This window comes from Etheostoma cragini, chromosome 12 (genome assembly GCF_013103735.1).
Source record: "Etheostoma cragini isolate CJK2018 chromosome 12, CSU_Ecrag_1.0, whole genome shotgun sequence".
Classification (NCBI taxonomy): domain Eukaryota; kingdom Metazoa; phylum Chordata; class Actinopteri; order Perciformes; family Percidae; genus Etheostoma; species Etheostoma cragini.
The window spans coordinates 8674640-8698068 of record NC_048418.1 but is presented as its reverse complement, the minus strand read 5'-3'; the positions used below and the strand labels follow the sequence as shown (position 1 = coordinate 8698068).

Sequence of the window (23429 nt, the reverse complement as noted above, 5' to 3'; positions counted from 1 at the left end):
AAAGTCTGGCTGCGCAAAACAGTCTGAATTTAAGTCATCAATGGTTTGCTGTGTTTTTTGGGCCAAGCATCTGGAAACACCTCACACCATCCGTGATTTCCTATTGATAGCTGTGCCAAATTTACACAATTTTTTGGAAGAAGTACTCAGATCCTTTTAAAGTACTAATACCACACCGTGAATGTACTCCACTACAAGTTAAAGTCTAGCAGTCAAAACCTTACATAAGTAAAAGTATGTAAGTATTATCAGTAAGGTATCAAAATTAAAAGAACTCATTGTGCAGTTAAAATGTTTCTTCTCAGTATTTTTCTATTATATTTAATGTTTTAGATAAATATTATTCTTGCATTAATGTGTGTGTTGCATTTTACTGCTGTAGATGTTTAAGGTTGTGCTCATTTTAAATCCTTGTCGGATAGTTTAACCTACAGCAATGCATCATATTCTATAAGATCATCATATGTTTGCAGCGTTGCTGTCCTTTGAGAACTACATATCTCTAAACAGTCAAAAACAGCCCATTCAACCTTTGACACTGCCTTTTCCAGCTGATCCAAGAGGATTTTTAAAGACTTTATTTAGCCCAAGAAGTAGGAGAATATTCTCAACACATAAAGAAACACTTCATCCTTCCATGGAAAACACAAACATTGAATTGAAAAGTAACATTGCAAGTGAAAAGTAACTAGAGCTGTCAAAAAAATGTAGTGCAGTAAAAATTATACAATATTAGTACAATATTTTTCCCCAAGATGTAGTGGAGTAGAAGTATAAAGTTGCATAAAATGAAAATACTCAAGTAAAGTACAAGTACATCAAAGTTGTACTTAAATACAGTACTTGAGGTAATGTATTTAGTTACATTCCACCACTAGTAACCAGCTGTCAGAAGGAACTCATTGACTTGCTCAGGAGGGACATAGTTGAAGGACAGGGACAATGCTGCCGCCCACATATTTGCTCTGACCTTATTGGGAGCTTTCATAATACACAAGTGTCTATAGAGGACAGGACCAGGCTGGTAACAAAAATACTGATGAAGAAACTACTTGTGAAAAGACCCACTTTTATTGTTTTTGTCTTTATCTTTTGGTTTAATTATCTTTCTTGGTTTGAAAGATAATGTTTCCAATCCCAGAATATTTGAAGACTTAAAGACATAAAGTGAACACTGATTTCAGTGACAGGGATCCCCACATATCCTGGTTATTAGTGTTGAATGGTTTAGCAGATATTTCCAAACTGATAACGATAAGCTCTCATAAGAAAATGACCGTTCTCCATGGTTTAATTAGGCCTTATTTGCCAGTTCAACATAAAAGACCAAACAGTTGTTCTGAATAAATACAAGCTGTTTCTCTGCTAGCAGTATATTGCAGGTGCCTCTTACATTTGGTTAATGGTAAGAAGAAACAACCGATTAGACATTAGGATTATAGATATTTGTAAGCATTGTTAATGTGACAGTGATGGCATTGCTAAATAATAAATCAAACGGGGAGGATTGCATAACTAGATACTGCTATTGTCGCACCTTCTGAAACGTATAAATGAATGTCAACATAACAAAGGAATGTGACAGAATCTCCGCAGAATCTACACATAGACAGTTAAAGGATCCACATTCTACAAATTTCCCCAGTAAAATGTGATTGGTCGGCGCTAGAGTGACGCTATCCACACGCGACTCTCAATGTGGTATGTCTTGGATACATGATGCTAGTACGCTGCATGTTAAGAGGGTAGAATAGCTAAACGCCGCGTTTTAAATTAAAAGTACATTCATTCTCCAGGCAGTGGACATGGTAGACTTTAATCAGACAATAGTTCACCCCACTACGAAGTTTAAATGAAGTAAACGAGGCAGTAACGGTACGTAGAGAGGTAACAGCTAGCCGCTTACCATTTGTTACCCTCAGTTGTTGTGTCTTATAGCTGGCTAAGTTAGCAAGGGTATCTGCTTGGGCTCAGACGGGAGGAAATCAAATATTAATGTTTGTTAATTTACCTGTGTGGGCCATCTGTGGGTCACTCACACAATGTAAGTTCTTATGAACGGCTATTCAAAACATCCTTTTACAATGCTTTGCGAGATAATCAATGCATTTTGAAAGGTTTTGGATTCTACTAAAACATTGGAGGGAAATAGTTATTACGGAGTCATCTTTGCACACGAGACTGTCTGTTTTATTTTGTAGCTGCAAGCGAAGCTCTCAAGTTGGTGTGACTTAAGTATTCAGATCCTTTAAAGTAGCTCTGCAACAATATCCACATAATATTAAGGTACTATGCAGCATATTGGCTCCTGAATCCTGTATTATCACATATTGATTATTATTACTGATGTGTTGAAATGTTAAAAAGGGGAACTAATTGTAACCACTCCATAATATGTGTGTGTTGTTCTATACTTAAGTAATCAAGTAATTGTAATTTGTTACATTCCACCACTGCCTATTTAACTGCTGTACACCCATCAATGCATAAGAGTGAAAACGGATCAAGAACTGAGAGGGCAAACTGTAAAATGTGTAACTGTAGCCCTGCATATAATAACACATCCATTCTGTATTCCAGCAGATGTTCAGACTGTGCATTACTCTACTTAAGAAGCCGCCAGAAGTGGAAGCAGTTACAAGGACAGCTGAGTAAGCCATGGAAATTCTATAGAGGTGTGAGTGAGCCCATAAATACATCCGCATCCAACACGAGTACTCACCTTTCCGCTTCAAGTCTACTGTGATTCGGCTGGTAAATCTGAAGCTATCATTAGAGACAGTCCACCATGGCCTAGACAAATACAATCCTGTTTCAGCACTGTTGCATACGAGCTATCTGACTCAGACCTTCCAGCCGTTGAAAGGATACCCCTAATTCCATGCTCTCATGTGACCCTCCATCGTTCAATCCAGTCAATCTCTCCCAGATGCACCGAACACAGAGCCACCGAAGCAAAACAAAATACCTCATGAGAAAAAAGGGATTCCTGTCTTCAGTCAAAGGAGTTTCTCATCTCTCCAGGCGAACCAAGAGACGCTTATGTTGTAAATTACAGCTTTGGATGTGGAGGAAGAGGAGGGAGAAATACCGTTTTGGTTTATTCAGAGCAAAGAAAAGAGCTTGTGGGATCGGCCCCGGCCCCTGCCTCAGTGTAAAGACACAATCGCTGAAAAATGAAAGGAAGGTCCCAATTTACCACGCAACAAACCTTGAAAGTTCAGTCATTGCGTCAGCTCTCGTGTCACCCCTCGGGTGTGGTACTGGAGGTTCCGAGGACACGTTCAGAGGGCGGAATTGCCTGTTGAAGCTGTGTGAATCTGTCAGTCTGTCAGAAACGTTCATTGCTTCCGGTTCCTTGCAAAACCTGGTCACGGACTCAACTGTTTCTGCGGGTATCATCAATCAAATCATGCCAACAGAGATGGTGCCGCCTCAGAAAACAGAAACTTTGATACAGCTGAGTGATACTACCGACCCTTTAAAACTTTCTTGCAGTGTCAAAGACCTGTTGAGTACAGACAGGGATGCATGCAGGTTATCTATACACTTTAAAGAACCAAGGACAATGGTACCAGCTCAGAGTCTTGAGGTTGATAGCCCTTCGGGACAATTCACTGCTACCAGTTTAGGTCAAGGCAAGGCTACCAACACAGACACTGATGAGAGAATCACCGGTAAAAGGGCTGCGTCTTCTCAATCTGATGTCAGCCTACTGACAAAGGACATCCATGGTATACCTATTTTCACTTTTACAATCCCCCCCCCCCCCCACTGTGGTATTTGGTTTACATTTCTGTTTTTCATAGCTATTTGAAATGGCAATGTTTCCACATTTCTCTAGAATTTCTTGATGACTTCTACAAAATATATGGAAGCTTCATCCCATTACAGAAGAGAGACGTGTCGAGACATTTGGAGAGGAAGTTTAACACTGATTTCAGCGACAGGTACATCTTTGTCAAAAATCTGAATGTGACTACTCTGAAGCACATTTCATTGTCTACTGTCTTAACAGTAGTCATTTTTTTGTTGTTGTTGTAATTTTTTAAAGGATTGAGGAGGTGGAGCATTTTGAGTGGTAACTCTGGTGATTTTTCTTTTTCTGTGGACCAACTGTATTGTATTTTTCCACCCGTGCAGGAAAAATGCCATCTTCTCTGAAGTTGCCAGATACCAAACTGCAATCGTTCAGAAGCCTGTTCCCTCCTTCCAGGTGGTCTACAAGAAGCACACTCTGACACTGGATGACTTGTCCACACTGGCAGATCAGAACTGGCTCAATGACCAGGTCATCATCTAACACACCAAGACTTTGCCTTGTTTTTCATGGAAAGATTTACATGATTAAGAAAAGTCTGAATGTTTATGCTGAATGTAACTGTATTTGTTTTTTCTTCCTGCTTAAGGTCATGAACATGTATGGAGAATTGATTATGGAATCTGCCCATCACAAGGTAATCTTAAATTCTACCTAGATAATATTTTTTTCAGACGGGTAATGTTTTTACCTGCCAGGGTTATTGATATATTGCCAGTAATTAAAGGAATAATAATAATAATAATAATTGGGAAATGTGCATATTTGCTTTCTTGCCAAAAGTTAGATGAAAAGATTGGTACTACTCTCATGACTTTAAGCGAAATATGAAGCATAAAGACTGGAAACGTGGGAAACAACTAGCCTGGCTCTGTCCAAAGATAACACTGTCCACGAGTACCTCTAAAGCGCACTATTTTACCTGCTATCTTGTTTGTTTAATCCATACAAAAACAAAAGTGTGAAAATGACTAGTTGTAGTTTTACAAGGTTATATAAGGTACTATGTCAGAGTCAGACACAGTGACTACCTTGAGACTTTATCACCATGAGGTTGCCAGTTAACAGGTGTATACAAGGGCTTTAGTTAATCACTATACCTGCCTATTATTGCAGAATTGCCCTATTTCTTTTATCTATATAGTACTTAAAAACTTAGATAAGGTAATAACAATTTGACATCTTTACATTTCTTATTTGAAGATTACCCAAAGTGTTTGCATGGCATAGTCTGACTGGTAGTTTTGTAATTTTGATCTCCTTTTGTCCCAACTCTTAGGTCCATTTTCTCAACAGCTTCTTCCACAGGCAGCTCATGACTAAAGGATATGATGGTGTTAAGAGATGGACAAAGCAGGTTAGATCTAAGGTGGAAGTGGTGTGATTCTCAGTTTAATATAGATTGCTGTTTTCAGGTCACGTAAAGATTTAGAAAAAAAAGCTGAAACCTTTTTATTTTTAAGAGAAGAGAAAGCGGCCTTAGTGGCTTGAAACCCTTCTTTCTTGCACAGGTGGATTTGTTTTCTAAATGTTTGCTTGTGGTGCCGATCCACCTGGAGGTTCACTGGTGTCTGGTGACAGCTGACATTGTCAAAAAGAAGATCTGCCTTTACGACTCTCAAGGGAACGCACTCCAAAAGGTTGCAAGGGTAATTTCATGTATTTTATTTTTGGCACTCTAACAACTTACTTAAACATTTCAGTTGCTTTTCCTTGCAAAGAGTTCTTATATGTAAGACATTTTAAAACTGTCTGTTTTTTTTATGCTTTGCTTGTTATAGAACATCCTGAAATACTTGATGTCGGAAGCAAAGGAGAAGAAGCAAACTGATTTTGAGAGTGGTTGGGCGGTGTCGTTCGATGAGGTATGTTCTGCTGGTGGTGTAGGGTGTGATGGTGGACTACATGAGCTGCTAGTGGTACAAAGAAAAAAAACAAACAAAACAGACCTGTTGTGATGTCTTGTCTCCCCCTGCTGTCCTTTGCAGATAATCCCACAACAGAGCAATGAAAATGACTGTGGAGTTTTTGTCTTGGAGGTACAAGCATGCGTGTCAAGCTTAATATACAGTAAATTACTTCAATTATTATGGTGTCTGACTGTTTGAACCTATTACATACTAACTCTATTTTTGATCTCGTTTACAGTACTCTAGATGCCTTGCGCTGGCAAAACCTCTGCAGTTTTCACAGAAGGACATACCAAAGATACGCAAGAGGATCTACAAAGAGCTCTGTGACTGTAAGCTCCATGAAGAGAGCTGAAGGCTATTGTATGTATGCATTGTAGTGAGTGGATACTGTGTGGTTTATCCCAGTAGGAGTGTCTTTAATCGGGTGCACTTTTCATGCTAAATCACAGTACTTGTATGAGAACTGTATTTATACGATCAATATGTAATCAGGCATGTTATTTCAGAAAAAGATCTTTATATTCCTGTTAGACCTCGACTTGGAGTTTACACATCTACAGTGGACCTACAGAGCCTTACCGGTCGGACTGCCTGTCAATGTTTATCTAATCTGTCTCGATCCTCGACTGTTTTTTAGGTGTCACTTAGTTTTTAATTAAGTATCTGTACACCTTGTTTGCACAATTTGTAAATCTAATTTTGCTTCGTTTGACATTTGTTGGCACCAGATGACTGAATAGAAGCTGTGTACTGTTGGTAAGGAAACTGGAATCGGCATCCAAATGCATAATAGAGATATGTTTGTAAAGTTTTAAATAAAAGCAGACAGCTTCCAAACATTTCATAAAGTTTATTTTATGTTTTCACTGTACTGTACTGATCAGGTAAATGTATTCTGCATGCAGAATAGCATTTGTCATTTTTATTGTAGTACATACACGTGTAAATACACAACCTTCGATCTATTGACAGGTGTTTAAATCATATCCAGTACATTATGGCTGTAATCAAGTGTGTCCCTGAACAGTTATAAAACATAAACTGATTTGAAAGCAGTGCTCCAGATAACAAGCGGAAATGTAAGGCACAAGACAAACTAGTTTTCAGTATGAGAACCAGATCAAATGTATAAATATACTTTAATATAATATGGAGCAACATGTAATATTACCAAATGCATCTCTTCACATTATACATTTCTATTACTGACCTTGTCAGTACACTAGATATAATAAAATACAGTTTCAACAAATATTGCATTTGTTTCCTGTCTCTTCTTGTGAGCTCACTCTGTAGTGTTGAGATCAGAAAAACTTTCATGGGTGTAACTTAATTAAATACAAAGCATTAAAATGGTTACAACATATGGACTCATTGAGGTAAAGAACAGAGAAAGTTGAATTCATTAACAGATGTCATGGCTCTTTCCTCCCTTTTTTGTAAAGCATCACAGACCAGCTGATTTGATGTCTGCAGGTTCCTGATTACACATAATTTTTAGGGTACTACATTTTCACAAATGTACTCCAGTGTGACCCTCCACCTAGGTGTGTAGTCCAGTTCGATCATAATAGACAGTCAGGGGCCTAATCGTCGAAGAATCCCCAATCAACTTCTGGCTCATCGTCAATGCGTATCACAAGGTAGGACACCAGCTGGAAGAGGTTCTGCCACACGCCCAAGAAAAGGTATAAGTAGAAGTCACTGACGTCAACTTGGCAGTGTTTCCCTGAGTAATTTATATCGCACACACACTCAAAACTGTTCACGTAGTTCATACAGAAGCCTCCGTGCATGCATGGGTAAGATGCGCATTCATCCACATCCTTCTCACACCTAGAAGGAAACAAGACAATAGGATTATAGATCAAGAACAAAATAAGGCACCATGCAATACTTATTGTTGTGGGTTTGTCAGTACAAGCAACACCTTTAACATTACACATAGCCATTCAATTCATCGATCATCAAAATATTGTAGATGGCATTTTTAATCCCAGGCCCCGCTGGATTTTGTCAACATTTTCTGGCTCATGACCCTGAGTTTGAATCCCCAGATTCTCATGTGTAGATGTACTAACAAATCAATTAAATGTTAATTATGTTCTGTTTTAAAAAATAGTTAATTGTTCCTATTTTCAAAATGTATCACAGACATTTCAAATTATCAAATCTGAGTAGCCTTGTGCGGCTATCTAGGGACCCCATGTGGAGCCTTTAGGTGTTGACCCCTAAAGGGCCGAGCAACCTCGCTGGTCAGCAAAGAGGATTAAACGTCATAATGGATGTCCTACCACTGTCCTGTGAAACCAGGCAGGCAGTAACAGGTGTTGTCTTCTTCAGAGCAGTTCCCTCCATTAAAGCAGCTGTAGTTCCGTCTTCCACCCATGCATGTTGATACAAGCAACTTAGGAAGTCTTAACAGATAAAAGAACACAAGGACATATGTCAATGTCCTTTAGATTGGCACTGGTTGATGTTATATTTACTTCATGTACTGAAACAATAAAAAAAAAATCCTGTGTTGTGTAAAAGCACTTACAGATGTTTTTCAATGTACCATGGGATTTCAGGAATTTTCTCCCTGTAAGAGACCAGTTTGTAAATCAGTACAACTCTGAGCTCATTAACCTATTACAGATGTTTGCTACTGTACGTTTAATGTCACAGAGATATTAATAAACTGGGGAAGAACTCACTCGCAGTATTGCCCGGTCAGATCCTTAGGGCAGAGGCATGCATAGGTTGTGAAACCTTTGAGGCACGTGGCACCTTTGCTGCAATTGCTGTTTTCACACATATCAACTTCCAGCTCACACTGTATTCCTCTGTACCCCGGCTCACACACACACTTGAATCCCCCCGATAAGTTGATGCAGTTGCCGTAGATGCAGGGACTGGAGATGCAGGTTTCTGTTGGGGCTTGACAAAGAAGCCCCGTCCACTCAGAGGGACATGTGCAGTGGTGCAGGTCAAACTGGTCCTCACACACACCCTGGTTATTGCAAGGGTTGGGTTCACACACACTGGCGCCCCAGCAGCCGTATCGAAGCGCATCGTTGCCATTTATCCTCGTAAACTGCTCCTCCTGAGGTCTGGGGAGGTTCAATTCTGTGTCAAGGTGGAAAGGGAGAAGAAGGCCTCCGATCTCCACCGGGCCCAGACAGCCAGACAGGTTTACTCCTGCGTCCAGGCTCAGTCCCCCAAGGAAGATGTCTGCTTCCTCCCTAAGAAAATCAAGGTCACCCGCAGCTGTTTTGGACACGCTTAGCTCTATCTTGCCTCCATCCACTGCCATGATCCACATGGAAGATGGGAGTGTCTGGTTCTCCTTGCTTAGCTCCACAGTGTGCCACTCTCCATCATTCATTGGACCCTGGCTTTGAACCGTCACCTTGAGGGAATCCTTGTCCGCCCCAGCCTGGAACTCCATGAGCACATGAGAGTCCAGGAGTGAGACGGTGAGGTAGTCCGAGTCCTTTTGTGCATGCAGTAAGGTGGCAGCGGACTGTCTTGTGCGGAAGCTGAGGGAGACATTGCAGAGGCTGTGCTTAATCTTCCCGTTGCTCCGGTAGTGCAAAATGCTGCTTTCAACCCGAAATGTCACGTTAGACAAACCTAAAGGAGAAAAATGTAAAGAGACTTACTAAATTAAAATGATAAGTTTACTTTTTACTGTAGTTTTCCCGTTCATCTGATCTAGTCCAGGGCCAAGACATAGATCCCAAACCTCCTAAAATTATTTCTGCTGAACATTAAAGCCTCTGAAAACTTGGTTTAAAATCTTTAAGACCAAGCTAACATCAGGCTATTGAGCGGTTATTGCGCTGGTTGAGAGTTTCAAACTTAATGGATCGGTTGTGTCCTAAAGCACACCTGTACATCACTGCAGGAAGGCAAAAAGCCAAAACAAGAGGTTATCAAAAGGTTTTAGGGGTGCTAAGTTATTCAGTACTCATGACTAAGTAGCAAACAATCGGTTAAAATAAAAGTTTTAAAAAGAAAACCTATTTTCTTACTATTTCTGTTTATGTAAAAATCTTCTTCATATTGTTTGTGTGTCCTGATTGATACATGATAGTTTGAATCTTCTTTTCCCAACTGAGCCCGCTTCAAATGAGTATGAAGAGCACAGATAAAGATGAGAAGAGACAAGAAGTCTTTGAATGCAGAAAGTGAGAACTTCATATACGGTAAATGTGTGTGCAAATACAACCATGTGATAGTATGAAAAACAGAATTAAAAAAGAGGCTTGGACTGGCAGCTACTCAGGATCAACGGCTCCCTTCTTTTTCTCTTTGAGAACATGTGACCTCTCCAGAAAGACTTGTCATCATAAACGTCAACAGGCATGTGGCGGTAGACTTAGTCTGACTAGGGATTACCAAGTCTTAGAGGAATCCTATGTAGGATCCCTGCTGTTCCCTTCCGTAATCAGCCACACCGTAATTAATCAGTACCTCCACATTGCAGTTGGTCCCTCCAGTGGTCACAAGCTAAGACAAAAAATGGGCTAGTACAATGCAAGGCTTACACATGTATTATGGATCCTTTTGTTTTTTACGCGTCAGGGTGGTTGTACATTATACTTCATAGATCCTATTCCTTGTCCATTCTTAGAAAAACAAAGAGACTTTTATTTTTCCCATGTTATTTCTAAAACAGGAATAAAGCAAAAGGTCATCATTTTAAGACACTAACACTCAAAGCCCTGAGAGCGGGGTTGACAAACAGCAGAGGCGGGGCAGGGAGACAGCTCACACCACTTCACCGCCTCACAGCGTTGCCCCGCAGTGTTGGGGGGGCAGTTACAGATGAAATCATCCCATATGGAGTAACACACTCCCCCGTTGAGACAAGGGTTGACCTAATGAAGAGAAAACAACCCAAATAAATCAAGCTTAGCCTTCTGTATGTTATACAGTACCCTCATTTGTTATTAGTGCAGATAAGATATCTAAAAATAAAAATTCTGTCACTAGTGTGGCGCATTAAAGACAATATAATGATTGATGTAACTCACAACACAGGCATTGTCACTGATGCATCCTTGTGAGACATTGATGAGTTGCTCCAGGCTGTATGATTCCACTGGAGTTGCAATGGGATAAAACTGCAGTCTTTTGCTGTTAATTCTCAGGTCCTGGACACATCCCTTAAAGTAGCCACCAAACGAGGCAGAGGCCCTTGAGTCTGGTAGCCCCCCAACGTAAACCAGATCCCCAGGATGGACCTGGATGGGCCTAATGGGAATAGAGCCCTGGCTCCGGGCTGAATGGAGCAACATGGCTGCCATTCCTTCCACCTTCACAGTCACCAGATGGAAATGGCCGTCACTGACCTTACGCTGGCCAACAAGGGTCTCAAAGTTATTGACCTGAACTTTGACCCTGCCTTCTTCCAGCCACAGGCGAAGGTACTGGCTGGTGCTGTTGGCTAGGATGAGGAGCAGGCCGCTGAACTGTCTGGTCCGAATGAACATAGATATAGTCACAGTATCACCTGGGTCATTGTCCAAAGAGAAGAAAGCATAACTCCCCAGGTCTTTGTTTCCAAACCTTGCTGTGATATACTCTGCATGGGCACAGGGGAGAGAAAAAAAAGCCTCCACAGTCAAACCTAAACAGAACCTGATGAAAAGAACATCTTAAAGGAATAATATGACATTTTGTAAAATGTATGCATTTGCTTTCTGAACAAGAGTCAGATTAGAGGATTTGATCCAACTCTCATTGATGTCTACTAAATGTTAAGCTACAGCCCACAGCTGGTTAAGTCCAGGAGTTCCATTTGTTGCCTGGCAACTGCTTGGTGCCAAGAAATTCATCCAGCACAAAACTCCCGTGTCGTTTATACACTTCGGTTTCTGCACAGCTTAAACAAATGAGATACAACATGAATTTAAATATTCAGTTTCCTTCTGTTTTTTATTTTTATTTTAAGCTAAACTAACTTACAGCTGGCTTTATATTTAGCCTAATGGACACCCATGAGAGTTTTTTTAATCTTCTCATGCTTTTCTTTTCATTGTGTTTCCTGCAGTTGTCATTGTTATGGACCATAAGCATTTCCTAACTTCATAAAAGCTTGTTTTGATAAACAGATGAGAGTATGGACTATTTCCAGCATTGTTTTGCCAAAGCAGAGTGCTCTTTGTTCATTGGAAAGAAGGAGGTGCTGAAAAAACAAACCAAGGGAAATGCCTCTGCATGGCGGGAGTCTCTATGAGGACTGGTGAGCTACTGAAACTCACGTTTTTTTAATCCTCAGCCCAGGTGTTGCTAAAGGCCCCCTAATGCATGACTGTTTGGCTGAACACAGTGCTATTTCTACTCTCTCTGTAAGCTCCTTTAAAGTTCACTTACTCATTTAATCATTCTACATGAAGATTTCCACACTGACACCAATGAGGTTAAACTTGACTCGACCTTTACCTGATATTACAGCATGTCTTACAGTAATTCTGTCTAGAGAAGTGTTATATAAATGTTGCAATTAGTGAAAACATACTCAAAGTCAGTCAAAAATGTCAAAGTCAGTCAAAAATGTTTAAATATATCTGCTCATGCATAGATTTGTTTCATGCAAATCTAATCTACATTTAAAACACCCCAATAAGACCTTCATATTACACACATACAGATCACAAATCATTTTCATCATCCCCCGGTAACTCCTGCTTGGCATAGTCCCACTATTTTATAGATTAAACAACATTTTTTGTTAAAAGTGCCAACATGGTGATGCCTCATCACAGCAAGAAAATCTATTTTTTGAATGGTATACTTAAGTTTGCTCATGTTTTCCTAGAGGAAAGAGACAAAAAAGCAGGAAAATATTTTGGGAACTGAACCACAGTTGTGGTTGCATTAAACTTGTTTCAATACATGTGAAATGACAGGCAGTGGTGCTAATGTGTGTATGTTTTACCCTCTGCACAGTTGTTTCCCTCATATGGCCTATGGCACTCACACACGTAGCTCCTCCAGCCCTGGCTCACACAGCGCCCTCGGTTCTGACATGGGCTGTCATCGCACTTGTCTTTGTCGCTGCATCCCACAGTGATGTTTTCTTGGGCATCTGAATCTTCTGGCTCTACAGCAGGCAACACCAGATGTGAGTCCACAAGCACATCTCTGAAGCAGCCCAGAAAAGCAGTCGGGTAGTCTGTTTCATCCCCTGCTCGGCCTGAACCCCAGATTGCCCCGACTGCTCCTATGAAGAGGCTTTGACGAACTGTTTCTGGCTCGGGGAGAGCAGAGGCTTGCTCAAGCAGCTGGATTTCAACGCTGGAGTCTCTGATGCAGCTTCCTGCAACGCAAAGCAGCCTGATGAGGCTGACCACACCGCCCAGTGATGCTTCCACCGTGTGCCACTTGTTGTCGGACAAGTACTCGGGCAGCTCCTGAACCAGCGTGCTGGAGCCTTGACCTCTCAGGCTGCGGAGGCAGAGATGGCCGTCCATGAGCTCAATGCTGAGGAGCAGGTCATCTACTCTGCGCTGCAAGAGGGTGCCGACCGGTCTCGCTGTCCTGAAGCTGAATGTCACATTAAGAGGAGCCTCTGGGTCAGGAAGCTGAGTCTCTATGTACTTGTAGCCTCTGGACTCAAATGAGAAGACGGTGGGGGTCTGGCATTTAGGGCCGGTGAAGCCAGCAAGGCAGATGCATGTATAAGTGTGCTGATCATTAACAAGTAAGGGAGAGCATATTCCTCCATTCTCACATTGGTTATCATCACAGCCTGTGAGTGCAGTCGTGCAGTTCTCTCCCCCATATAGGCGGCCATTTTGGCTTTGTTGGGAGCAAAGGCATCTGAAACCTCCACTGTGGCTCTCACATTGACCACCATTATGGCATTGCTGTTGTTCACATCCATTGATGTTGTCATCGGAGGAAGTGCCTAGAGAGACAAATACAATCCATTATTACTTCTTTAAAACGATCAAAAATGAAACTGCATGCAAATTTTAAACACGTGTCAGTGAGGTTCAGCCCAAAGTCCCAAATATGTGTTTAGAAGCAAATGAACTGACAAAATAAAGATAAGAAAGGATAACCTAAAATACTAATATATCTGCTAAAATCTAAAGCATCTATACAAATGCGTGTTGTACTTTACACTATAAACTTGTTGAACAACTCAACCAAAACAAACATAACAATGATTAGGTTAGATGACAATAGGATCTCTGATCTATCTCTGATTACAACATACATACTGTAAACATTACCTGTATAAAGCAACCATAACATCCACATATGCACGCTGAAACTCAACATTGTCTTCAAGAAGCCATCAAAATTATGAGATGTTTGGCAATATCTTCATTTCAGGTCAAAGACCTCTCCATCGCCTCCGTGCTTGTATCTGTTCACTGAAATGCTTAGAGTGGTGCAAGTCAGATAGGAGGGATTAGGCTAATGCAATTACAATGTATTATACATTAACTGTGTTGGTGAAGGGAGGGGCTCATCCAGGTTCATCCAGGAGACTAGTTTGAGTAACTCAAAAATTTGTCCCTATACAAAAGTCTGATGTAAGTGTCATGAGGCACATGAGGCACACCTTGTGAAAACAGTGGGATGTGAGAGATGGTGAAGTTTATCTGAGCAGAGGCACAAACATCAATTTAGTTTCTCTTTGTTACAAGTTCAGTCTTCTATAGAAGGAAATATTGGCAAAATTCTGCTATAAAAACACACCCTGAAACATGGTAACAAATATAAAATGCACATATGCACATGCAAACACATGTGTACTACAGAGCGTGTCCTCAGTTGAGTAATATTTGGCTGCAGCAGGGTGGACCGAGGCCCAGTCTTTGAAAGAAGCAAACTGGTGGTTCTAACCTGGGAATATCTCTGTCATTTAAACAGCACTGACATCATCATTAGCAATGTCCCTGAAGAGCCCTAACAGCATTTAATTGGCGTGTTAGTACGGTTTCTTTTACAGTTACTTGTTCTGGCTCAGGTTTGACAATGCCACCCATACTGTGTTATGGCCCAGAATTTGTGGCCATGATCCAATATAATAAAAACTATTACATAAAAAGGAATTTTATCATAACATTAGAGCACACGCTTTTTTAGGAAGCATGTGTGTAATATAGCTGGTGTATTTGCATACACGTTCAAATCAATTGTTTGTCTTAAATTTAACCTTGAGAGAAGTAGAAGACCATTGGTGGAATAAGTAATCAAATACTCAATTACCACAATTTAAAAAATACTTTGTGACAAGTTAAAGTCTTGCATTTAAAGTCTTACTTATGTAAAATTAGGTATACAATCAGCAAAATGTACTTAAAGTTTAAAAGTCTTGTAGATGTATTTAGTAGCTTTCCGCCACTGTAAAAGACATGGGAGAAAATTAGCTTTCAAACTTCATTTCCCATGATACCCTTGTCTCATGAACTCTTCCGTGTATAATGCACGACAGACACGTCCGTTTAGTTTTATTGGTGTTTGACTTTTAATGCGTTACATAGAACATGCATTAACAAAAGTATCAACGTATGTTTTTCTCACGCGACTTTTACATTTTTTATTTTTTTTTTACTTTTGTTTACGCCACGAGAGCTTTCGAGGACAAAAGCTAAAAACAGCCAATGGACGAACGGTTTATTGCGGTGTCCGACGTTTCTGGAGGATGGGAAAATGGGCGTTGCAGATACGATACTCAGGAAATTATTATACCTCAGTTTGTTTTCCACATTCATGATACGTGTGTCTGCTGGAGTGTACGGTGCTTTGTAAACGCTGCCCGTGTATATAAGGTAAGACTTGTTTTTAAAATGTCCCGATATAGACCTCATTTCCGGGGTAGCAGGGAGGGTCGTTTGTCAACACTCTCCTCGGAGGGGGGCCCGTCCGTCCGACTCTCATGTTAGGAAGGTAGGGGTCCTTGAGGTGGAAAGCCAAATTGCAGACAATGCAACCGTCTTGACCGTCAGGATAGCAGTACGGTTACTAGCTTAATTTCACATCTGCGTGAGGCCTGTATAGTCTTTTGAGCACAGTGTTAATAACAGTTAGTTCTCTCCTTTGTTTTAACACATGAGAAAAATATACCGAAAATGTTCGGAATAAGTCTGCACTATATGCACTTTTTAATGCAGAATTTTCACCTGTATGATAACTTTTGACCACAATGTACTATTCATGTTAGCTTCATGCTGTTACTATTGTTGTGTTGTTAAAGTCAGGTATGTTTACATTCTAAGCCATTTGTCTAGCACTGCTATCAAATATGAATGAAACCCCAGTCGTTGAGAGTTGCACGTTAAATCTCAGCACTGTTTGTATTCCTCTGGTTTTCAGGAGTGATTCATGGTCGCCCACTAGGCTCACCAATGAAGAAAAAGCCTTGTAATCCGCTGCGTCCCAAACGCAGCAGGCAGCCCAGTGCCACCAATGGATGTGATACAGAGCCGAGCACTCTGCTGAGCTCCATCACCCAAGCAAACTCTGAAACTGTCCCAGAATCAACATCCCCTATCAGGCACATGGCTATGTCTCAGCACAGTCACAGTCTCCTCAAATTCTTGAATGAGGATCGGACCCGACAGAGGTTCTGTGACGTGTCTGTGTCTGTGGGTGGGAAACCCTACAGTGCCCACAAGGTGGTTTTGGCCCACGGGAGCAGCTACTTCCACGCTGAGCTGTCCAAGAACCCTGCTACAGCGCATGTGACTCTAGACCATGTGGAGGACTCTGTTTTCCAGCACCTGCTTGGATTTTTGTACACCTCTGAGTGTGTTGTCCCAGAGATGGATCTCCCAGCTCTAACTGAAGCGGCCCGGTTCTTGGACATGATGGACATACTTAAGTTGCTGTGTGAAGAAGGAGACAGCAACAACCCAGTACGTATGATCCAGCAACAGGATGAGATAAGAGAGTCTCCTGAGGTGGAAATGACCTCAAGTGACTCGCCAGCAGGTGACACACACATCCAGAGCCTAGGTGATGTTCAGTGCACCATGTGCAGTCGGCAATTTAGCAATGCAAACTCCCTGCAGAACCACTTAGCTGAGAGTCACACTGATGCACAGCAGGAAACCTCAACTGAGAATGGGAAGACAGCAGCTGAGAGGACTGCTACCATGCGGAGATCACCTCGTAGGAGGAGAACACCTACCAAGTATCAGAGAGACAGTGTAAGAGACAGCACTTCTGAGGAGAAACAAATGATTGTATTACCAAGAGAGCAAGATGGAGAAAGAATAGAAGAAGCGGAAAAAGTGGTTGTGGAAAACCAAGCTCCCAAACTAAATGCGAGCGATACATCTAAACCAGCTCAGCTGGAAGATGTAGTGGAGGACGAAGAAGAAGAAGAAGAAGAAGAAGAAGAAGACATGAATGAGGATGTGGTTGCCCAGAGTAAAGATGTTAAGATTTGCGCAGCAGACAAGAGCGCAGGTCAGCAGGGTTCTGATGTAGAAAGGGCAGAACACCAGGCTGATGGACAAGCGGAAGTATATGTGCCATCGGCAGGAAGCTCTACACAGGGTCCAGTGTACCCTGAGGGTCTGGCTCCAGTCATCATCCAAACCTCCAGCAAGAAGATTCTCAAGTGCCCCAAATGTGACAAGACCTTTGACCGTGCAGGTGGGAACCAGGGAGTAATCTCTAGACTATAAGTGGTCTCATTGATGTTATCTCTTAGTAGCTGGGTTAATACTGTAGTTGTTGTTGTTGAATGGTAGTTGTATTATTACTAGTATTAGTCAATCAGCCATAGCGGACAATGCCAGACTGAGATGTTAAACCCAAGAATCTACTCTATAAAGTATCTTTCTTACTGTTACTAAAATAATAAAGGCTTTATTATATGGTTAAGGGGTATGGCTGCAATTCCTTTTTTTTTTTTTTTTAATCAATGACTGCGTATTATTTTCAATTACCGGTTCATCATTTGGTCTATAAAATGTAAGAAAATAGTGAAAAAGGCCCATCCTATTTTACCAGCACTGATACTTTATACAATATTAACCTGTCCACATACTTGCATTTTATAGGGAAGTATGAGAGTCACACCAGAGTGCACACAGGAGAGAAACCATTCCAGTGTGACATCTGTCTTCAGCGCTATTCCACCAAGTCTAACCTGACTGTACACAAGAAGAAGCACACCAGCGATGCACCCATCCAGAAGAAGGAGCACAAATGCCCCTTCTGTAACAAACTCCATGCCAGCAAGAAAACCCTGGCCAAGCATGTCCGAAGGTGAGACACTTCAGAAACACAAAATCTATTCTGGTCAGTGAGCAATCTACCTTACTGTCTGTCTGCTTTGGTTTTTTTAAGTTTACCTTTGGCTCACAAAGTCAGCCATGCCAGACAACACAATGAAATATATAAAATATAATCCTTATAATATTAGGATAATTCAAATATTCTCAGAGAGAAAAATGCATCTGATGGTACAATTATCTTCCTGGTTAGCTGTCTGTAGTATCTTGCTAGCTCACGGTCATTGTTGTGCTAATAAAAGCTTAGTTCTACATAGCTGTTGTGCCATTTTAATTGCCTTGATTTAATATTTTGCTGGCAGAGTTAGGAAAGTCAAAAAAGTTAGAAAGTTTGAATTTTGGAAACCTAGCTACATGTAAATACTTTAATTACTACAATTATATTTCATGGTAGTCTAGTCTGTTCAAAAATTGTTCAAATATGGCCGGCTGACATCCCTAAAATTACGTTGTGTTAGCATTGCTAAAACTTTACAATTTTACACCTTCACTTAAGTTGGTACAAAAATAGAATGTCAGTAAAAAAGGCTGATTTGGAGAACAATTAGCCTAGTCAGGGGAACTTTGGAAGAATACTCTACGTGTTCATTGCGACTGTGTTGAATCAGGAAAATGGGAAATTAATTTTGTAGAGCTAATTACACAATGGGTCTCTATGATGGCAACAGCTATGGTACCTACAATCATTTTGTGTGACGATGTCATGTATTTTCACTGTCCTGCCAGGTTTCATCCAGACCACATCCAAGAGTTTCTCACCAAGAGGAAGAGGAAGAGTGAAGGCTGGAAATGTGCTGTAAGAATACATTTCAGTCATATTATTGCCTGACTATGTGTACTGATCTGAAAGTGCTCATATTATGCTTTTTGTTTTTTTCCCCTTTCTTTTATTGTTATTGTTATTCTTTTTTGTGCATGTAATAGGTTCACAAAGTAAAAAAGCCCAAAGTCCACCCCAAAGGGACTTACCATCTTCAACAGAAAACACTGTTCACAAACTGCTCCAAACAGCTCCATTGTAGTCCAGCCTTTACTTTTGTGACAAATGTGTGTTACAAAGTTGCACGTTAGTATATTGGTCGCCCAGCTGCTAGCCTGGCACGCCCTGATACTGTGCATCTGACTCAGTACTAGTTTTTACCTATGTACTGACAATGTAATAGAAATGAGATTCCTCACTCTGTAGCTAAAAGAGAGAGCTCAACACACAGGGTGAAAAGAGGAGCTGCAGCAATGTATTCTGTATTTTGAAAATTAAACCATGTAAACCTATTCTGATACCTCTAAATACAATTGAGAACCTGAAAATGAGCATAATATAAGCACTTTAAAAAGATTATGATGATGAATAAATGCATTTTTGCAATTAATAAAGAGTAATTCAATGTAAGAGTATACTTTGATTTTAACTCTGTAACCCTTGAATCTACTGTACCAGATATGTCTGAAGACCTTCACCCGCAGGCCTCATCTGCAGGAGCACATGATCCTGCACACCCAGGACCGGCCTTTTAAATGCTCCTTCTGTGATGAATTCTTCAAGTCCAGGTTTGCCAGACTGAAACACCAAGAAAAGTACCACTTAGGTAAGAATTATACAGTAAACAAGGGTTTCAAATAAACCTTAACTTTTGCTATTAGAAAAGCTTTTTTTTATCAATCCATTATTTTGATCTCAAGAGAAAATCTCTCTAACATATATAACCTTTAAATGTCAATGTTGTGGGATTGACTGTGCCAATCGATGCATTTGATAAAAGCGTTTGCATCCTTTTTCATTTTCAGGGCCCTTTCCCTGTGAAATTTGTGGCCGCCAGTTTAATGACACAGGCAACAGAAAGAGACACATTGAGTGCACACATGGCGGCAAAAGAAAGTGGACCTGCTTTGTTTGTGGGAAATCTGTAAGGGAAAGGTACATCTCTCAACTTCCCCCAGATTTCAACAACTTATTTTGACATGCTTAACTGAAGACCTGAAACTGCGCTGCTTTTATTGAGAGGCATGTTTTACTTCTTATAGGACAACCTTGAGAGAGCATTTGAGGATCCACAGTGGGGAGAAGCCTCACCTCTGTAGTATCTGTGGCCAAAGTTTCCGTCACGGCAGCTCCTACAGGTCGGCACGCTGACATTTGACAATGTGGTTGGTCAGTTTTTAATGTTAAATATAATGAACAAAGTTTTCCTTGGACAGGTTACACCTGCGAGTCCACCATGACGACAAGCGTTATGAGTGTGATGAATGTGGGAAAACCTTCATACGCCACGATCACCTGACCAAACATCAGAAAATACACTCTGGTACGGCATGAGACAAACAGCAGTTGATTCTCGTGTGTCCTTTTTTGGCATCTTTGGTGGCAGTGTCTTGGTTTGTGTCATTCACACATTCCATTTTGTTTCTTGTTATAGTACAGTGGAAAATACTGTTACTTTTTTCACTGTCTCCAGTCAGTATTTACATGTTTATTACAGGTGAGAAAGCACACCAATGTGAAGAATGTGGTAAGTGCTTCAGGCGCCATGATCATCTGACGGTCCACTACAAAAGCATTCATTTGGGAGAGAAAGTTTGGCAGAAGTATGTTCATATCTTTCAAAATACAGTCACACTTTTTTCTAGCAATGTAGTAAAAAGGGTGATATTCCCTTAGCCTCCTTTGTGTTCTTTGTTTTTGTCTCTGTTAATACGGACTTTGTCAACAGGTATAAAACCGCAGTGCATCAGTGTGAGGTTTGCAAGAAAGAATTTAAAGGAAAGTCCAGTCTAGAAATGCACTTCAGGACCCACTCAGGTAAGGAAAAAATAGAAGTCAATGAACATATTTGCTTGAAAACATTTATGAGAACAGAAAGTTACATTTGGATGCTTTAGGAGGCAAATAGTTGTTGTTTTCAATGCTTTTATTTTTAATATATGTGCTATTGCCTGCCCGGGGAAAAGCCTATCTGCCATATTTTCAGAAATGTTAGTTAATATCCATTGTCCCTGTCAAATAAAGTACTAAACTAAAACTAACAAACCCTTGGATGGTTATGCTTACAATATAAAAACACACATAGAAATCATTTTAAACCAGTTTAAATTGCTTCAAATTTATAGAAGAAAGGCTACCCCAAGCTCATTGTGGGACTGACTCTAGTGACTATAATTCTACACCAAGGCTAAATTTTGGTGAAGAGACTTCAGATATGGTATTAGGGGACCACTGAAGTCCTTATAAAAACATCCAAAAAGCACCTTGTCATGGGACCTTTACCTCTTACTAATCCTCGGTTGAACACATCAAAAAGGTAAATTATTATTCTTAAAAACAAGGGTGCAATAGAAACGACTATCTAATAATACTTTTTGATGTTTTCTTGTTATAATGTGACAGGTGAGAAACCCCACAGATGTCCCGAATGCAACCAGACATTTCGGATCAAGAAGACCTTGACTAAGCACATGGTAATTCACTCAGACGCTCGTCCTTTTAACTGCCCCCACTGCAGCGCCACCTTTAAAAGAAAAGACAAGCTCAAGTACCATGTTGACCACGTACACAGCTCCCGGTGTACTGAGCCGCCCCTCGGCACAGTTGGCGAAATCAAAATAGTCCCAATTCCTTTTGAGGAGCCCTCTAAGGTGTACCGTGCAGAACCTGAGTCAGCCCTCCAGAGCCCCCCCCGTCCTACGAACGTCTGCATGCCTGTTACTTTAGTTCCTGTCCAAATGGCAGGAGGAGCGCAGGGAGACCTGAATACTCACAGGCCTGCGTCCCTCTCCTCTCAATCTCACAACGTTGTGGGCATGCAGGCTCAAGGACAGCAGCAAAACTCTCGCTACCAAGCTGCGACAGACCTGGCATTCTTAGAAAAGTACACCCTAACCCCCCAACCCGCCAACATTGTCCATCCTGTTAGGCCCGATCAGATGCTGGACCCCCGAGAGCAGTCCTACCTGGGCACGCTGCTAGGACTGGATTCAGCTTCCTCTGTGCAGAACATCTCTAACTCTGATCACGCACACTGATGCTCCTCAGCCAAACAGTCATCTAATAAGAACACAAGCTAAAATATTCACCACTAAAATGTATTCACACTTCAATACAAAGGACAGTTGTTTTCCTCCATGTAACATTATTACATTTAAGACAAAAACTGTAATGGTGCAGCATGGGATAATGTTTTTGATATTCAGCCTGATCTCAGGTAATTCATACCTCATTGTAACCAAAATACATGTATTTGTGTGACACATACAAAAAGAAGAAAAAAACGTGGATTTAAGCAGTCTGTTTTAACTTTAAATAAAATATCTATCTTTAAAACTGAAAAAAGAGTGTGGGAGCATTTTTGGACCAATAAATGAGATGAAAACACATATTTAAAATGTTATTAGAGAACCGAATGCTGTTCCTTTATTCAGTGAATGAAATGAAAAACTCATGTTTTGTCTTCAGTTCTAACTAATGATTGGAGCAAGTATTTGGCTTACCAAATAAGTAAACATCCTTAGGTAATTCAAATCACTATTGGCAGCCTCATAATGCTGAGTAAACTGTGGCCTTCATGAATATTGTAAATCTGTGTTATGCAAGTACATGTCCCTCATGCGGCGTACATATGAGCACAGTGATTAAAGGTTAATATGTCCCTATGTATGTGCACAAGAACCTTATTTCAAACAGAAGTCAAACGATATAACATTGTTAATGGACCATTTGTTTACAATGGTTGGATACTTAAATATCAAAACAGTGCATCTTTACATACTGAAACCGGCGATTCTCTTCTCAGCTATTGTGTCATGATGATCAATAAAATCAGGTGTGACATTTTTTATGCTTGTAAGTTATTAGGCATGTGGCAGCCACCTGTGACCCTGAACAGGAAAAGCAGGCATGGATAATTTGGATTAATTTGGAGCTATTTATTCTTAAAAACTGCAGACACAGTCTAGAAAGAATTTGGTAAAATTCCAGTTAAAGACTTTATTGAGGCCTGTCCATCAAATATACACACTGTATTTGTTGAGTCAGAAATTTTGAAAACCCAAACAGTGTGTGAGAGCACAACCAGAACTCTGCTGACTCTGAACGGTTTCCAGACTGTTCTCAGTCGTTGAGCAGATCCGAAGGCAGCAGATCTTCCCCTTGGTGATACAGCCTTAGCAAAACTGGTTACACAACAGATGTTTTACAAAGACAAAATTGTAAAATATAGAAATAAAGTAAAACTTAAATGTATAATGATTAATGTAAATAATTAAAAAAAAGACATGAATAATGAGTAGGATTACTCGTGTTAGACAACATCAGTGTTAATACACTGTGTTTCTTTAAAAAGTAGATTCAGGAGTAACACTCACCAGCCACTCAATAGCGCCGCAACCTGACAACAGCCAGAGAGAAGGGTAACAGTGAATATGTGGAGCAGCTCATTGACTTCTCAT

At 40.6% G+C, this 23429-nt stretch overlaps 4 protein-coding genes across 10 annotated transcripts in view; 2 read left to right on the top strand and 2 right to left on the bottom strand.

Moving 5' to 3' along the window:
- The first annotated feature begins 1676 nt into the window (after positions 1–1676).
- Positions 1677–16044, top strand: LOC117954703 (sentrin-specific protease 5-like). 4 transcript variants are annotated; one of them, XM_034888657.1, is made up of 11 exons: positions 1677–1875; positions 2581–3734; positions 3845–3950; positions 4144–4291; positions 4410–4457; positions 5100–5177; positions 5332–5469; positions 5602–5685; positions 5809–5859; positions 5969–6097; positions 16033–16044. In XM_034888657.1, the coding sequence occupies exons 2-10, from the start codon at positions 2882–2884 to the stop codon at positions 6083–6085; spliced, it is 1623 nt and encodes a 540-aa protein (XP_034744548.1). In that variant the 5' UTR covers positions 1677–1875; positions 2581–2881; the 3' UTR covers positions 6086–6097; positions 16033–16044. The 4 variants fall into 4 exon arrangements, with proteins under 4 accessions (XP_034744548.1, XP_034744549.1, XP_034744550.1 ...); XM_034888658.1 differs by lacking the exon at positions 16033–16044 and having other exon boundaries at positions 2584–3734; positions 5969–6572; XM_034888659.1 differs by lacking the exon at positions 16033–16044 and having other exon boundaries at positions 5332–5460; positions 5969–6572.
- Positions 6853–14145, bottom strand: LOC117954700 (protein crumbs homolog 1-like). Its single transcript, XM_034888654.1, has 8 exons — positions 13968–14145; positions 12665–13636; positions 10758–11308; positions 10436–10601; positions 8433–9351; positions 8276–8317; positions 8028–8150; positions 6853–7569 (listed from the first exon to the last, which is right to left on the bottom strand). The coding sequence occupies exons 1-8, from the start codon at positions 14014–14016 to the stop codon at positions 7320–7322; spliced, it is 3072 nt and encodes a 1023-aa protein (XP_034744545.1). The 5' UTR covers positions 14017–14145; the 3' UTR covers positions 6853–7319.
- Positions 15139–22282, top strand: zbtb41 (zinc finger and BTB domain containing 41). The gene is made up of 11 exons (XM_034888655.1): positions 15139–15515; positions 16060–17346; positions 17757–17964; positions 18717–18786; positions 19429–19576; positions 19776–19905; positions 20013–20108; positions 20187–20293; positions 20468–20573; positions 20699–20787; positions 21373–22282. The coding sequence occupies exons 2-11, from the start codon at positions 16092–16094 to the stop codon at positions 22005–22007; spliced, it is 2844 nt and encodes a 947-aa protein (XP_034744546.1). The 5' UTR covers positions 15139–15515; positions 16060–16091; the 3' UTR covers positions 22008–22282.
- Positions 22283–22940: 658 nt separating this feature from the next.
- LOC117954707 (complement factor H-like) overlaps positions 22941–23429 on the bottom strand; it is a 9913-nt gene continuing 9424 nt past the window's right edge. For all 4 annotated transcript variants that reach the window (XM_034888664.1, XM_034888665.1, XM_034888663.1 and 1 more), the window contains exons 8-9: positions 23346–23368; positions 22941–23153 (exon numbers count right to left, since the gene is read on the bottom strand). In XM_034888664.1, the coding sequence (XP_034744555.1) occupies positions 23145–23153; positions 23346–23368 (32 nt within the window). In that variant the 3' untranslated portion in view covers positions 22941–23144. The remainder of the gene's footprint in view (positions 23154–23345; positions 23369–23429) is intronic.

Coding starts and splice junctions, on each gene's coding strand:
- LOC117954703 (XM_034888657.1), top strand. CDS start 2,882: ATGCTCTCATGTGACCCTCCATCGTTCAATCCAGTCAATCTCTCCCAG. Junction 4,292..4,409: donor AGAACTGGCTCAATGACCAG/GTCATCATCTAA, acceptor TTCCTGCTTAAG/GTCATGAACATGTATGGAGA. Junction 4,458..5,099: donor TGGAATCTGCCCATCACAAG/GTAATCTTAAAT, acceptor CCCAACTCTTAG/GTCCATTTTCTCAACAGCTT.
- LOC117954700 (XM_034888654.1), bottom strand. CDS start 14,016: ATGTTGAGTTTCAGCGTGCATATGTGGATGTTATGGTTGCTTTATACA. Junction 10,602..10,757: donor TCAGTGACAATGCCTGTGTT/GTGAGTTACATC, acceptor TCTCTTCATTAG/GTCAACCCTTGTCTCAACGG. Junction 9,352..10,435: donor CCGCTCTCAGGGCTTTGAGT/GTTAGTGTCTTA, acceptor TTTCTCCTTTAG/GTTTGTCTAACGTGACATTT.
- zbtb41 (XM_034888655.1), top strand. CDS start 16,092: ATGAAGAAAAAGCCTTGTAATCCGCTGCGTCCCAAACGCAGCAGGCAG. Junction 18,787..19,428: donor GTGAAGGCTGGAAATGTGCT/GTAAGAATACAT, acceptor CTACTGTACCAG/ATATGTCTGAAGACCTTCAC. Junction 20,294..20,467: donor ACATCAGAAAATACACTCTG/GTACGGCATGAG, acceptor TGTTTATTACAG/GTGAGAAAGCACACCAATGT.